This window comes from Trichosurus vulpecula, chromosome 4, assembly GCF_011100635.1.
Source record: "Trichosurus vulpecula isolate mTriVul1 chromosome 4, mTriVul1.pri, whole genome shotgun sequence".
In the NCBI taxonomy this organism is placed as follows: Eukaryota; Metazoa; Chordata; class Mammalia; order Diprotodontia; family Phalangeridae; genus Trichosurus; species Trichosurus vulpecula.
In genome coordinates this window covers 14,253,459-14,270,524 of record NC_050576.1, presented here as the reverse complement: position 1 = coordinate 14,270,524, position 17,066 = coordinate 14,253,459, and the positions used below count along the sequence as shown (strand labels likewise).

The 17,066-nt window shown below is 44.8% G+C and overlaps 1 protein-coding gene across 1 annotated transcript in view; it reads left to right on the top strand.

The window, feature by feature from the left end:
• AK4 (adenylate kinase 4) overlaps positions 1-17,066 on the top strand; it is a 91,007-nt gene that overhangs the window by 45,280 nt on the left and 28,661 nt on the right. The window contains exon 2 of the mRNA XM_036756196.1: positions 3,376-3,495. Coding sequence (XP_036612091.1) covers positions 3,376-3,495 — 120 coding nt within the window. The remainder of the gene's footprint in view (positions 1-3,375; positions 3,496-17,066) is intronic.

Below are 17,066 nucleotides of genomic sequence, written 5' to 3'. Positions count from 1 at the left end.
GTCCCTCCCAGCTATAGATGGACAAGCCCATGACTGTATATATGCTTGTAAATTGGGGTGTTTTGTAACCTCACACTTAATCCTTCCCCTACCGAAGGGATGCTTTTCTTACATGTGGCCTTAATCAAACCTGGGTACCGTTTAATCTCAAACACTTTTTGTTGAATTGCAAAAATAAAAAAGAAAACAGGACTTAAAAGCTGCCATCCTCTTTTGGGTGCCTCGAGTTAACTAGAAGATATTTTACCATGTTCTTTTACACCCCATTGAGTTTGGGGGTCTGTGTGTGTGTCATTTTCTATGAATATGGCCTTGTTGGAGATTCCAGGAGCCAGGCCTGCAGAGCTGGACTTGGGGCCTCGCAGGGAACACACTTGGAGAATGCCCTTCCTTCATCATGCTGTTTTTCCTAGGACTCGCCCGGGCAAACTGAAAAGAGTGGCCGGAGGCCCAGTTTCCTGGGATGGCCCTCTCTTTTCCGACACAAATATTTGCACCTAAGCTCTGAACTCCTCCCCACCAGCGGCCTCCTCATCACATTCCAGGCTCTGGCCTGAGCAGCTTCCTGTTTTAAAAGGGGGAGGGGAGGCTGATGTTATCTTTATCCAGGTTGGAGGAGGTGATTCTTCTTTTTCCTGCTCTAGAGAGGAAGAGCTGGGCCTGCTAGGAGCAGCTGGGCTGGTGGGAAGGCCTCGGGGCAGCCTGTGACTTGGAATCAATGCCCTCTGGAACCTGTTCACCCAGAGGGATTTTAACTTCACTTTGCTGACTTTGTTAACTTAGAGACAAGCAAGAGAAGGCAAGATTGGGAACAAAGGCCTAGCTTCCAAGCCTCAATTTGGTTGCCTGTAAAATGAATGTTGGACTGGATGATCTCTGAAGCCCCATCCAGCTCTCTGTCCAGTGACTTCCTTTCAGTGGTTCTCATTTAGTATCTGTGGGACCTTAGGGAAGGCATTGCCCTTGTCTGCAAAGTGAGGAAGTTGGACCAGCCTCTGGGGTGCCGGACAGCTCACTAGCCATAATCCTGAGGAGGCCTGGACCAGGACTCCTGTCCCCACGTGGCCTGGCTAACTTGGTTCTCTTGGATAGATTCAAATATAACCCAGCTTCACATCAATTATAGGATCAGTGATCAAAAAGCATTTATTAAGCACCCACTGCATGCTGGGCATTCTGCTAGGTGCTGGGGACACACATAAAAAATCCAACACTCCTTGCCCGCAAGGAGCCAGCATTCTGTTCTATAAACTGGGAAATTCATTCATCCTGTTTATTAGTGCAACAAATTCAATTCAGGAGGCACTTATTGAGTATCTACTGTGTGCCCAGTTGCCTTTCAGACATCCCTTTCTTTAGATAAGAGCCTCATGAACTTTAGGATTCAATGGTTATAATGTTAAGAACAGGGGCATGGTTAGAAATTTGGAGCAGTGGTCTCAGGGTTGACTCTCCCTTTTGCCCTGATCCATTATTGTGAAAATGCCCCCTCATTAGAGATTCTTGTTTGGTGTTGTGGAGAGAGACTGCCCTGGAATTAGAAAAACCTGGATTCAAGTTCTGTCCCTGACACATACTGGAGCTATGTGACCTTGTAGCAAATCACTTAATTTCTTAGTATTCTAGGCAATTCTTTAAGACTGTCAGTCTCAGAGAAGGTGCTGGCCTGCATTGGTAAAGGAATTTTCTTCACCTGTGAGTTCCTTTCTCATACCTCCTTTCTTCCTTCCTTCCTTCCCCTCTCCAGTGCTGGCACCCCTCTCTGTATTGATCATCTCCAGTCTATCCAGTCTATGTCTTGTTTGTACATAGCTGTTTTGCATGTTGTCTCCCTGACTAGATCGTGCACTCCTTGAGGGCAGAGATTATCTTTTTCCTTTCTTTGTATTCCTGGTGTTTAGTCCAGTGCCTGGCACATAGAAGGCACTTAATGTTTATTGACTGACTTTCCACTGCCAAACCAACATCCTGAAGCACAGAATTATGCAGAGAAGAGAACTTGGTGTGTAGGTGTTTACTGCATAAAGGCCAGGATTTTTGCTACTGAATGGAAAAATGCTTTGTATTTCCAGGGGGCCAAGACCAACAGCAATGGCAAAAGCCTTCCTAGGTGTATGACTCAGGCTTAATTGCTACCATGCTGCGATAGGTTTGGATATTTCCTATTTCCAAGAAAACATTTGCTCAAGGTGGCCATGATTCTGCACTGAATCCTGCACCATATCTGCATGTTGTGAAAAGAAGCTTCTGGGGCTGCCTTCGGGTCCTCTTGTTTCAGAAGGAGCAGGTATCAATAGTCCCTGGAGGCTGAGCCATCCCCAGCTCACTGTGCAGGCTCTTGTGTGTGGAGTCCCGTGGAACTTAGCCTGACCTAAAAGTCCTGGAAGACAAGATTCCCCCCTCAGGCCTTTTCCAGGCTCCCTGTCCTCGGAATGCTGGGCTTTTTGTCTCTTATGAGAACGTAATAGAACTGAGCTCCACCACTTAAGATAAGAGTGGGTACTGTCCTCCCTGGAAAGAGGACAGTGTATCTCCCATTAGGAAGCTATTAATAAGTTGTTCAAGTACTTAGTTTCCAGACGGCTGCCAATTTCAATGCTGTTAATACTTTGTTCGGCCAATCCCCACTTCAGGTATGTTAGAGGCACCTTGATAAGAGTAGGGATCAATCAATCAATGTGCCTTCCCCAGCTCTGCTTCTGTTGTCTGATGACGCTTTGCCTAGGTGATCCCTAGGGGGCGCCATAGTGCACAAGGTGTGGCAGGGGGAAGCGGGGGACACCCAGAGTCAGGAAGACTCATCTTCCTGAGTTCAAATCTGGCCTCAGACACTTACTAGCTAGGGAGTCACTTCACCCTGCTTGCCTCAGTTTCCTTATCTGTCAAATGAACTGGAGAAGGAACTGACAAACCACTCCAGTGTCTTTGCCAAGAAAGCCCCAAATGGGGTCATGGAGAGTCAGACACCAATAGTGTCCACTTCAGCCCTAAATCTACGTTCCTATCAATTGATGTTTGACATTGAGAGGTAAATATTTTTCCTCCACCAATGAATACTCTCTCCCTTAGACCCTTTGTGAATTTGAAGTATTTAACAAAGGAGTGGCACGTGGCATTGTTGGGAGCTCCTTTAGACCCTTCAGCCTTCACGTCCAGACCACTCCTTCCCAGCATATTGGATACCAAAGTCAAAACCTTGAAATGCTGTAACAACTCACTTTGGTTTTGTTTTACTACATCAGCAAGGAAAACCTATGGAATGGGAAAAATGGGAGGAGGGCATGGGATCAAAAGAGAAGACTGGAACGTGATTGTGAGCAGTATTAGAAAGCTCTTAATGCATCTTGCTCTCCCTCCTCCCCTTTCTTTTAATAGAATTTGGTATTCTGGCCAAGCAGTACATACAACAAGGTCTCTTGATTCCTGATCACGTGATAACACGTCTAATGATGACGGAACTGGAGTCAAGACGGGTCCAGCCATGGTTGCTTGATGGTGAGTGGGGCATGGGGCAAGTTGACTTTGCAGAGAGAGAGACTGCTGTGTGATCTTCTTTGTATCTCTTTGTAAAGTCTCATAAATCTCAAAATGCTGCATCAAAATGGTTAAAGGGGGGGAAAAATGGAACAATCCCAAGATGAATGAATCCCAATCTGGGGCTGGAAAAAGGCATCGGCAGTTCAGCTCTATCCATGGGTATGGCCTCAAGAACCTTTCAAAATCCAAGACCCTTGCCTCGTGGCTAGTAGAGGCCTTGAAGAGCCAAGACAGTACCTTCCTGTTCCACTTAATGCTCCCCTCTGAGACCGATTCATCTTTTCTCTGTCTTGTTTGTACATAGTTATTTGCATGTTGGCTTCCCCATGGGAGTGTGAATCCCTTGAGGGCACATACTGGGTTTCTGCCTTTGTATTCCCAGCACAGGGCATAGTGCCTGACACACAGTAGGTGCTTAATGAATGCTTGTTGAATTGAATGAAGGCACAGAGAAGGCTCTTTTCAGTTCTGCTTTTTATAAGTGTGCATACTCTTAATGCCTGATATTTCCTCTCTGCATGGCCCCTACCTACTAGCATTGAAGCCACAGTCTTCACTGGACAAAATGTCTGGGAATGAGATATCTCTTGAAAGAAGGGATAACTTTTCCAGCCTTGCATGGATTAGGCAAAGCTGTTGTCCCAGTATGGATGACTTCCTCAAACAAAATACCAAAGCATGCTCACCTGAGGTTGCTTCTGCTTGTTAAATTTATATAACAGCTTTATTTCAAATGGTTTTTAAGGGTTATGCAGGGGGCATAGTGGAAACAGTGCTAGATCTGGAGTTAGGAATCAGTCCACAAGCACTTAATAAGCACCTGCTGTATGCCAATTACTTATTATTACAATATTACTTATATAGGAATAGATATAAGGACAAAAATGAATGGCCCCTGCCCTCAAGGAGTTTAGAGTCTGATGCTAGTGACATCCTGTGCATATAATGGTCTATATAAAACATGTATGAAAATACCATGGTCACCTTTGAGGGGAAGCCCCTAGCAGCTGGGGAGATAAGGTAGAGCCTTTTGAAGAAGGTGCCACTTGGGCTGAGTCAGGAAGGAATCCAGAGATTACGTGAGATTAAAGTGAGAAAGGAAGGGCAGTCCTGGCATGGGAATATGCCAGTACAAAGACATGGCAGTAGGAGATGGGATGTGTGACGGCAAGAAGGCAGGTGTGGCTGCGCAGTAGATTGTTGGCAGGGAGATAACATGTAATAAGGTTGATAGAGGCTAGCTGTGTTAGAGAACAGGCAGCTGGCAGCTCAGTGGCGAGCATCAAGCCTGGGGAGGCTGGAAGGCCTGAGTTCAAATGCAGACCCTTACTAGCGATGTGACCTTGGACAAGTCACTTACCCTTTGCCTCAGTTTTTGCTTTAAAATGGGGATAATCTGGGGCAGCTAGGTGGCACAGTGAGTAGAGCAACCAGCCCTGGAGTCAGGAGGACCTGAGTTCAAATTCGGCCTCAGATACTTGACACACTAGCAGTGTGACTTTGGGCACATCACTTAACCTCATTGCCCTGCCTTTCCCCCTGCATAAACAAATGGGGATAATCATAGCACCTACCTTCCAGAGATGTTGTGAAAATCCAACGAGCCAATATTTGTGAAGTGCTTGCTCAGTCTGTGCTACAGAAATGCTTATTCCCTTCCCATCCCCCCCCCCAGATGACCTCTTAGTGCCTCAGGGCAACTCTTTGGACTGAATTACCTATATCCCACATATATCCCTACACAGATGAAATCCTAAGTTCTCACCAAATAAATGAACGCCTCACCTTGAATTAGCCAAATGTGGAAAATTTTGGATTTATTTTTCCCTTAAGGGGAGGGGTGTGTGCCTAATGAATATTTTCTACAAGAGATCTTTACTTGTGAAAGGATTCCCTGTAGGCATCTTTTCAGTAGAAAACTACCCTGGTAAAAGAACATAGTATGTCGGGCTCAACCATATGTTATAGACACATCAGTTGAAGAATGTGAGGGAGGCAAACCCATCGCCAGTATTTTTGCCATTTAAAATCATCTTTTAATTTATCCAAGTGATCTTTCTTCTCTTCCCCTTAATTTGGCCAAACTCCAGTTTTGTAGAGTGACAGGGCCCACATATTGATACTGAATAGTCGTGGCTAGGACTAGGGATGGGAGTTGTGGTGCTACTGACAGAGAGAGGGAATGGCGAGCTGAGAAAGCTCCCTCTGCCAATGCACGTTGGTATCTTTGTGGCATGTAAGCTCTTACTGTGCTCCAGACCATGTAAGCCAGAAACACAGATCCTGCCCTCAGGGAGCCCATATTCTAATGCTAGAGCTGACCTACCAAAAAGTGTATGTGGTTAGGTGGATGGACAAACAGGGGTGGATGGGTGGATGGATGGATGGATGGATGGACAAATGGATGGAAAAACAGATGGATGGATGGACAGACGGATGAATGGATGGATGGATGGATGGATGGATGGATGGATGGACAAATAGATGAATGGGTGGATGGATGGATGGACAAATGGATGGATGGAATGATTTAGAGCTGGCTGGTGGCCATAGAGATCAGCTCATTCAACCTTGTCATCTGACAGAGGAGGTAAATTGAAGTCCAGCAAAGGAAAGTGATTTGGCTACAGTCACACAGCTTCTAAATAACAGCCAGGATTTGAATTTTGATTTCTGGTTCAGGGGATGTTTCTCACAACCACAGCTGTTTCTCATGGTATATTTGTCTTTTTCTTTGAGGCTTTTTTCCTCACTTGTGGCTTTTCTTAAAGGGCTCAGTGAATCTCTCTGGCTCCTTACAAGTCCAAGGAGTGTATAGTCTCCATGTTCTCTGTCTGTTCCCCTTGTGCAGGTGACACACATGACATATATGTGTGTATATGCACACACACGAGTAAGCACGTGTAGCTATCTCTATATGTGCATATATACATGTATGTGCATATATGTGATAAACATACAAATGGGGTATGTGTATGTATGTGTGTGGGGGGGAAAGGTGGTTGAACAAGGGAAGATCAAGAAAAGAATCCAGACTGATGGAGAACTAGAAATTTCCATGATCCAGATGGCTCTGAAGCCAGGCATCCAGCAAATGGTGGGTGGGAGGGGAAGAGATGAGAGCCAAGAAAACACCAAGACCGGGGGTGGGGGGCACCTCATTGAGGCTTGTGTGGGTGGGGCCTTGAGCTGGAAAACAAGCTGCCTTCACTTGGTCTCTTCGATGTATTTAATGACTGACCCTCATCATGGTTGATGAGATTATCTCTATTTGCAGCCTTAGTATAGTTTAAATCAGATGTCACATTCCCAATGGCAAAACTCCTGAGGGCTATGGAGCCAGATTAAGATATAATTGGGAAATATTTAACCAAAGAAGTAAAAATACAAGACAACAATAATTTTAATTTGTGGTTTTCTACGTCAGTATGTGAGAGAGGGATCCGTTTCTGTTGGTAAAGCTTAAAACTGCATTAAGGCTTTAGGATGCCAAGTGTATGTGTGTGTAAATGTATATATAAAAATATTCACATATGTATGTTTATACAAACACACACATATACTGTGTATATATCTGTAAATATGCATACACATATAACTACACATGCGTTTACATAAAGACACATGTGTAGCATATTGGTGCCTTTGGGTTTTTACATCACCCACATTTCCCAATGGAAATGGATTGAGAGCTGCTGCACTTTAAGCCAGGAAGACCTGGGTTCGAGTCCACCATCTCTGACACATACTGAAAGTATCACCCTGGGCGAGTCACTTAAGCCCTCAGATCTCTGAATAGTTCTCTTAAGACTAAATTGCAGAGAAGATACCAACTTGCATCTGTAGAAAGAATTCCTACCTCAGGGAATTCTTTTACACCAAATCTAGTCATTATCCCATTATCCTGTATTTCCTGTGTATCTGTCTCCTCTCCTTTTCCCAGAGAGCCATCACTTATAACAAAGAATGACAAAGGCAAAAATAATCCAGCAAAACTAATGAATATTAGAAAGGTTTGAAGATGGATGTATGTAATATTCCACACCCATTGTCCCCCACTTCTATCAGAGTAATCCCTTGTAGAGACTGGGCTGCCGTATGTGCCAAACTCATTTTGGCATTTGATTTATTTGGTATGGCTTAATGTTGAGAGCCCTGGATTTGGAGAGAGAAGGCCTGGGTTCAAATCCTGACTCAGTCACTTTCTACAGTACCTGCACATAGGGGGTCTTTAAGCTGTGCACATAGGAGATGCTTAATTAGTGCACATAGAAAGTGCTTAATCAGTACTTGTTTACTGACTGACTGACCATATGATCTTTTAATGCAAGTAGCTTCATCTTTCTGGGCCTCGGTTTCCTGGTCTGTAGAATGAGGAGCTTGGATGAGATGGCTCCTGAGGTCCTATCCAGCCCCAAAGACATAATCCTATGACTCTGTGGTTCATCAGGTGGCTGTCTGGCTCAGATCCTGCCTCCTGTGTGATGCCCATCAAGAATTCTCCCAGTTGTGGTGCTTTCCTGTAATATTAAGTTGGGACTTTTTTTTTTCTTACTGTTTTAGAATGCTAAACTAATTAAGTGTCTTTCATTGAGTCTTACTAGGTGCAGAGCCCTAATTACTGGGTTCTAAGCTGGTGTGGGTGTGAAGCCCCCAGGGCCCTAAGGGGAGTTGCTAAGACCAGAGCTAATGGTAGGTGCCTAAGTTGTGGTCGCTCAGATGATGTTTGATGACATGCAAGAGACGTCAAAAGAGAGGTAAAAAGAGAGAACAGAGTTGTTTGCTTGGGGCTCTGAGCCACAGGAGGAGTGGCATGTGACTCTGGGCCAGCCCGTTGTTAAGAGCTCCCTGGCTCCTCAACCCAGATGTTGATGGTTTCTTGATAACTATGAATTGTGATCTGATCTATTTGTATTGTGTATGTTTGTAACTTGTTTGTATTTGCTCTGAAGTTCAGGTTGCTGGCTTTTCCTCCTGAACTAAGTGAATGATATTTGTATGTTGGATTAAAGTAGGATTGTTAACCCCTTAACATTGCTTTCCTTAGTAAAGCAGATTAAAAGAACTTGTGCTGGCAGTGTTCTTGTTGTTGGGCTTGTGGTGGTCTTTCACCCCCACAGCAGCTGCTAGCCGAATTGTTACAACATTCTCCACCGTGAATGTATGTTGCTGTATATATGTATGTATGTTTGCATGTATGTATGATTGGCATGATGGGAAAGAACCCAGGGTTCATAGCCTGCCTTTCTATGACCTTGGACCTTGGTTACTTCATTTGGAAGATGGCCGCTGGGATGTTTTCTAGATCCAAGATCCCATGTTCCTGTGCAGAGGCATCATGGGTAATTGGCTCCAGAATCAAGGAGACCCTAGTTTGAGGTCCTGCATTGGACACAGGCTGTGTGACCCTGGCCAAGCTCCTTGACCTCTCAGTGCTGGCCTAGGGTAGCTTTTTAGGATTGTACACTGCAGAGCAGGCACAAATCTCTATCGAGGCAGGGAGTTTTGTCATTAAGGGTTCCCATACCAATGAAATGGCAGGCAAGTCCATCCCATATATACACATGTATGATTACGTAAACATACAGGTGCATGTATGTATGCATGCTTCTCTTTGCATATCCTACCCCAGTAGAGTATAAACCCTTTGCATCAGTATCCCCTTATACCCAGCACACAGCTCACCACAGTGTGGCCAGTAACACTGACCTCCCTGCTTTACCTTGAGAAGGACCCTGCATCTCCTGACTCCAGAATGGCCATTTTCCTTGGCTGTCCCCCTTATACTTGGTCTTCTTAACCCTCCTCATCTTCACCTCCTGCCCTCTGGCTTCCTTCAAGTCTCATCTAAAATCCCACCTTCTGAAAGAAGCCTTTTCTGGTCCTCCTTACCCTTAGGGCTGGTCCTTTGAGATGATCCACACATTATCCTTTCCATAGCTTGCTTGTACATTGTAGTTCACTTGTTCCCTCATTAGACTGAGCTCTTTGAGAGCAGAGACTGTTTGACCTTCTTTGTATCTCAAGCCCAGTTCCTAGCACATAGTAGGCGCTTAATAAATGTTTGTGGATTGATGGATAGCAGGAGCTTAATAATTACTACAGCAGGGAGATGTGCTGTCAGCTTCACATAAGGCTCATAATTAGATTTAATTATGAAATCGAGATGAAATCTTTTGACTCCTTAAAGAGGGTATTATCAGTCAACCAGCAAATATTTATTAAACACCCACTATGTTCCAGGAACTTACTAAAGTCTTGAAATACAAAAATGATTATGAAACAGCCCGTGCCTGTGGGGCACCTACATTCTACAAGGGGAGTCATCAGGTACAGGTGCAAATGTGTACAAAGTAGCCTCACAGTAATTATAAGGGGCGGGGTTGGAGGGGAAGGCAGTGCCAGCAGTTGGGAGAAGTCTTATGCCAGCAATATGTGTTTGATTCGAGCTTTGAAGGAAATCAGGGCTTCTGAGAGGGAGAAAGGAGAACATTCCAGGCATGAGGGCCTTTTTCCCAATAGGACTACTCTTGATTAGACTCTTAAAACACCATTATTAAGCAACCTGCAATTTTTATTTGAAAAGTGCTAGAAGAAAATAGAATATGTTGCATTTTTGCAACCTTGAGCAGTTGAAGGTTATGTGAAAACATGACTTGCTTCTGGGATGGTTCAGTGGTCATTCAGATTTTATTGAGTGGGAGCTAAACTGAATAGAAGAAAAGTGGTTCAAAGACACAGTAATTAAAAAACAACTTCCTCATGCTCCAAAAGCCTGGGTTAGCAGTGGCTTCTCTGGGCTGGACCTTGTGCTGGGAACACCTGACCAAGTCTGGGCTGACTCAGCTGTCTTTGGCTTTAGGCGCTGGCCGCGGTGCTGGAGCTTGGGGGTTGCTACAGCCATCCGTGGATTTCGCCATGGATTCTTTTGGTCTGAAGTAACAAGATGGTTGGGGTGGAGTGGGGGAAGCCGATGGTTCCAGTGAGAAAAGAACTGAACTTGAAATCAGAATACAGTAATAACAGACAATAATAATGTTATATATAAAAATATAATAATAATAATAATATTGAATAACAATAGTAGCCAGCGTTTAAAGGTTGCCAAGCACTTTATAGCCTTGTTTGAGCCTCACGGTGACCCTGTGAGGTAGATGCAGTAATTGTATCCATTTTGCAGATGAGGAAGCTGAGGCAGACAGAGGTTGGGTGGGAATCAGGATTTGACACACAAGTCTTCCTGAGACTCAGTCCAGTCCTCCATCCCCTGTGCTACTTGGCAGTCTCTTGGAACAAGACCGAAGATGTAGGGTGGGAAGGAACTTAAGAGGTCATCTAGTCCATTTTTATTTTTCCAAGAAGGAAACTGAGGCTAGAGAAATTAAGTCATTGGCTCAAAGTCACAATGTTAGAAGACTTGGAGGCTTGTCCTGATCCTGCTGCTTAAGACCAGTGAGATCTTGGGGAAGTCATTCTAGACCTCGGCAGGGGATTGGACCACCTGTCCTCTGGGGTCCTTTCCAGCTTTAAATCTATGATCCCAGATGAGATCTAAGGACCCCTCAGGGCCTTTCTAACTGCCCTGGAGCTGAGCTGTCTTTTATGTTGTCTCTCTTAGACTGGAAACCCCTTGAGAGGAGGACAAGTGCTTTTCTTATTTGTACCTTTGGTTCTTAGCACTGAGCTTGGGCACACAGTAGGTACTTAATAAGTGCTTTCCATTCATGCCTTTGATCTTCAGTCTTAAGCAAGGTCTGGAAGAGGAGTTAGTGGCATTCAGATCACATTAGGAATCAAGTCAACAAATATTTGTTAAGCACCTACTATGTGTCAGGCACTGTCCTAAGCACCAAGGCTATAAAGGAAGGCAAAAACCAGTTTCTGCTCTCAAAGAGGTCAGTCTGACATGATGAGATAGCATGCAAACAATTATGTACAAGTCATTTATAAATGGGCGGCTGGGTGGCAAAGAGCACTGGGCCTGGAGTCTGAAAGACCTGGGTTCAAATCCAGCCTCAGATACTAACTAGCTGAGTGACTCTGAACATGTCACTTAACCCTGTTTGCCTCAGTTTCCTCATCTGTCAAATGAACTGGAGAAGGAAATGGCAAACCACTCCAGTATTTTTGGTGGGAAGGACAGTAGCATTGAAGACTTCTTACAGAAGATGGGCTCTGAGCTGAGAGATGAAGGAAGCCAGGAGGATGAAATGTGCAGGGAAGGAGACCATTCCATGTACAGGGCTTTCGAGGCCTGTGCTTTAGGAAGAACACCTTGGAAACTGAGTGGGAGATGGACTGGAGTGAGCAGAGATTAGAGGCAGGGAAGCCAATGAGAAGGCTACTGCAGTAACTGACTGATGAGACGACAAGGGCCAGTACCACGGTGGGGGTGGCATCAGGCAAGGTGGAATGAATAAGACTCAACAGCAGAGAAAGAGAAGAGTTAAGGAGTCTGGGGGCCTGGAAGGATAGCAGGGCCCCCATGCATGTTAATGTGCTCAGTACTTGTCGATTTTCTTTGTAAAAGTCAGGAGACTTACTTGATTTTTTAATTTAGTGGCTCTTAGCATTGTTAGAAATTAGCACAGGACAAAAGAGCTGAGATCAGTTCCCAAAGTTTGGTCTTGCCTTTCTTTCTGTGACCTTGGGCCAGTCACTTAACCTCCACACCTCAGTTTCCTCACCAGTAAAATAGGAGTGATAGATAGTTGTAGAGATATTCATACAAAGGAAAAGACAGTGGATTTTGAGTCAAAAGACCTTGGTTCAAATTCTGCTTTGTCCCTTAGGACCTGTATGACCTCGAACAAGTAATTTATTTTCTCTTGGCTTCAGGTCTTCATCTGTAAAATGCTGGACCAGATGGTCTCTGAGTTCTCTTCTAGCCTTAAATTGATTATTTAAATTGCCAATAAATTGATGTGGCTTTTAAGGTTCCTACTAGCTCTAAATCAGTCTCTCTATCTCTGTCCATATCTATTATTTGTTTTTCTATCCATCTCTCTCATCTATCATCAATCAATTATCTCTATCTATCTGTCTCATCTGTTTGTCTATTCATCTATCATGTCTCTGTTATCTCTCTTTCCCCCTCCCTCTCTTCCCCCTCACTCTATCTCTCTCTGTTTCTGTTTCTCTCTGTCTCTGTCTCTCTTTCTCTGTCTCTCTCTCTCTCCTTCTCTCTCTCTCTCTCCTCTCTCTCCTCTTTCTCCTCTCTCTCTTCTCTTTCTCTTCTCTTTCTCTCTCCTCTCCCCTCTCTCTGTCTCTCTGTCTCTCTCTCTCTCTCTCACACTCACACACACACACACACACACACACACAGAGACACACACACACACACATACAGACACACACACACACACACACACACACACACACACACACACACAGACGCACAGACACACACACCCCACCCTGTACTACCTGCCCCACTGGGTAGTTGAGATCAAATGAGGTAATATATGTGAATGGATGTGCTTTGGACACTTGAAAGCTCTCTCCAGAAGTGAGCTATTATTAGCCCTCTTCTTCACCCCCTTCAGGGTGTGATTGGATTGTTTCTAACCCTTTACAGACCACCCCCCCGAAGTCCCTATGGCCCTTTCCTCACTGATCTTCTCCAGATCATAGGACTAGAGATAGGAACCCAGTGTTTCTGACTCCAAGCCCAGCTCTATCCACATACTGGGCAATAGCTTCCTGCCTGCTCTCTGAGGAGGAGAACCCATTTATCTTGGAATAGTAACAGAAAGTGTATTCTTCCTTTATTTTTTCTCTCTGTAAGTGGCCCAGAGAAGGGGAAAGAGGAAGAATAGTCTTACAAATATGCCATGTTCTGAGCCATATCCAGAAGCAGGCTGACTTCACAGCTTCTCATGGGCCCTGCCCAGTTGAAGGAAGATCCTTGATCCAGTGAAATAATGGAGTAAATTTAACAAAATGAAAAACAACAGCAACATGGGAATATGAAATGAAAGATGTAGAGCGGGAATGGCCAGACATGAGAAACCTGGGCTCAAATCTCGTCTCAGAGATTGCCTTGCTGTGTGACCTGGGTGACTCACTTAACATTCTAAGCCTTAGTTTCTTCATCTATAAATAATAACATTTCTCAGGGTTGTTGTGAGGACCAAATGAGAAATGTAACGTACTTTGCAAATGAAAAATGTTAGGAAGCTAGTAGGCATTTATTAAACACCTACTGTGTACTAAGTGTTGGGGATACAAAGGCAAAAACAGACCTTGCTCATAAGGGCCTCCCAGTCCAGTGGAGGAGACAACACATACTGCATCCACTGGGTATATCCATTGGTCTTCATTTAGTTTGATAGCTAAATGAGAGGTCATTCACATTATAGTTTCCATTTTTACATTTTAAAACAATGATCTGGGAACTGCACTGATGACAGATTGTGAATCAAGCACCTTGTTCTGAAAACATGTCCATGGTCTGCTGTCTGTCCTGAAGATTGAGTAGATCTTTGGAGCTTAGAGCTGACGTTTCCCACTTGGAGGCAGACCGTTCAGAAAAGTCATTCCCACTGAGGAGGGTCAAGGTGGCCGCATATGGGCTTGGCACGAAGGATAGCCAGGGATGCTGTCCGCTTCCTTGTCCGCATCTGGGCCATGATAGAGAAGCATGGGACACCTGTTACTCCTGACAACTGCTGCCTATGACCTGGGGACACATAATACTGTGGAGAAGGAATCTGGGGATGATTCGAGATTATGGAGTCCTGGACAAAGGGACTTAAAATCCTAAAGCATCAGCCTAAGATTTGAATACCTGGTTTTGAAAAATACTTTGATAATGGTGTTTCAATACATTGCCTTTGTAATCTTCTGTATTTTATTTTATTCATTTGAAAATATTATTCTAATAGGATGTCTGTGGGTTTTCCCCAGCCTGCTAAAGGCACCCTGGACCTAAAGAACCCCTTCCTGTCTTGGAAGCACAGGTAGTGTTTTTGTCCCTTGCTCCCCATTAAAGAGAGAGGTGTTGGGGTGGGGGGGCAGCGGGGAGTGCTGAACAATGTGAGAGATGATGTTGAGGATGGGATGTGGATTCCTGTACCACATGTTCCAGCAGAAGCCTGGCATAGTAAATGAGGAGAAGGATAGCACTTGGAGCCCTCTCGAGACAACCTCTAAAGTACTGTATTGAACAACAAAATGAAGAAGCGTTTGTTAAGTGCTTATTTAATAATATGCAGAGCACCTTACTGAGCCCTGGGAAAACCGAGAACAGTGAGGCAGGCCCTGCCCTAAAGGGGCTCCCTAGAAGATTTTAGCTGTAAGTCTGATGGAAAGGCCTACTGGGCCTTAGGAAGCAGCAGCAAAGCAGATGGAAATGGAGCTGCCTTGGTGGTGTTAATAGTCAGTCAGTCATTGAACTTTGATTAAGTGCCTACTGTGTTCCAGGCACTGCCATAAGCACTGGGATAGGAGGAAAGGCTGTAACAGACAGAAGGCAGCCCATGATGCCAAGGAGAGAAGAAAGCAGATTCGAGAGATGCTGCAAAGGTGAAATTGGCACCATATTGGATATGGGAGGGTGAGAGAGAATGAGGAGTCCCAGATGACTCCTAGGTTGTGAGGAACTGGGGGGATGATGTTACTCTCGACAACAGTTGAGAAATGTGAAAGGCAAAGAATTTAGGGGGGAAGACCCTTCAGTTCTGGACATCTTGAGTTGAAGATGTCTGTGGGACATCCACTTTGAGATGTCTTAAAGGCAGTCAGAGATGGAAGGCTGGAGGACAACAGAGAGCTTGTGGCTAGATAAGTAAATTTGAGAGTCATCAGCATAGAGGTGATCATTGAATCCATAGGAGCTGCTGCAGTCACTGAGTGAGATAGCACAGGGGGCACAGAGAAGAGGGTCAAGGATAGAGCCCTGGAGAATGCCCATGGTTGGTGGGTGTGGCCTGAAGAAGAATCCAGCAGAGGAGCCTGGGAAGGAGCAGTCAGATAGGCAGGAGAGAGCAGGGCCACCAAAACCTAGAGAGAAAAGGATCTGTTAAGGAGAAGGGCATGGTGGACATCCTCAAAGGCTGCAGAGAGGTCAAGATGAATGAGGACTTGGAAAGGGCCCTTTGATTTGGTGGTTAAGAGATTGTTGGTAACTTTGGAGAGAGCAGTTTGGGTGGAGTGATCAAGTCAGTGCCTGACTGAGGAAAAGTTAAGAGGAGAATTGAGAGGAGGTGAAGTGGAGGCACCTCGAAATCCTTCTCAAAGAATTTAGCCACAAAAGGCAGGAAAGGATTAAGTGAGGGGTTTTTGAGGATGGGGAAGACAGGGGCATGTTTGTAAGCAGCAGGGAGGCAGCCAGTAGTGGACAAGGAGGGATGAAGAAAAGTGAGAGAGAGATGATAGAAATGAGAGGGGTCTGCTGGAGGAGACCAGATGGAACGGTGTCACTTTTGCATGTAGAGGAGCTTGCATTGGCCAGAAGGAGTAGACGAGTTTGCATTGGCCAGGAGGAGGGCCACTTCTTCTTGGGAGCCAGGGGTGAAGGAGGAGGTGGTGATAGAACCCATCTGGGTGATGTGATATGAGGCAGCTCTCGTTGAATGGCCCCAGGCTGGGCTCTCAGCTGAGAGGGAAGAGAGAGGGGGAGCCATGAGAGTTTTGAAGAGGGATGAAAAGGTTTAAAAGAGCTGCTGTGGAGAGTGGGAGAGTGGGGTTAATTAGGGAGAATGGCTCAGTGGTTTGATCACTGGAATTCTCAAACAACAGTTAGAGTTCAAATCTAGTCTCAGCTACTTACTAGCTGTGTGACCTTGGGTAAGTCACCTAACTTCTGCCTCTGTTTCCTTACCTGTAAAATGACTATAATAATACTGCCTACTTTGGGGGTTGTAAAGATCAATTGATTTAATATTCCATTCTAAAATTTTCCAGGGAATCACAGTCAAACTCCCTGGCCTATAGTGAGCACTCTGTTCTTGTATTCTGCTCTCTTCCATTTTTTAAATTGGAACACTTGTCTTTAATTTTGCGGCATTTCTTGGTTTCCCTTGGCCTTTCAGGTAGTTAAGAATGGATCCATGGTCCCGTCTTCCTCGTACATGACACTCCGTCCCCCAGTTCCATACTTTTCCAGTGCCTTGACTACACTCCCTTCTTGCCATCGCTTTAGAAGCCTTTTTCATTCAGACTCAGACCAAGTGCCCCCTTCTACATGAAGCCTTCCTCAATCCTCCCCACTTCTAATGTCTTTCTCCAAATTATTTTATGTACGTGTACATGTAGTCTTTTCTGAAGGAATGGAAACTCTTTGAGGTCAGGGGCTCTTTCCCCTTTGTCTTAATATTCCTAGCAGCGAGCCCAATTTCTAGCACAAAATAGATGCTCAGTGTTGATTGAGAGAAGAGAAGTGTGTGAAAGTTATAAAGGTGAATTTTAGGCTTTATGTAAAAACAAACCAACCAACCTCTTTCTTAGCATTAGAGCTCTCCCAGTGTGGAATGGCCTGCATTTGCGGAGCTCTTAATTAGAGGTGTGGAGCTGGATGGAGCCTTGTA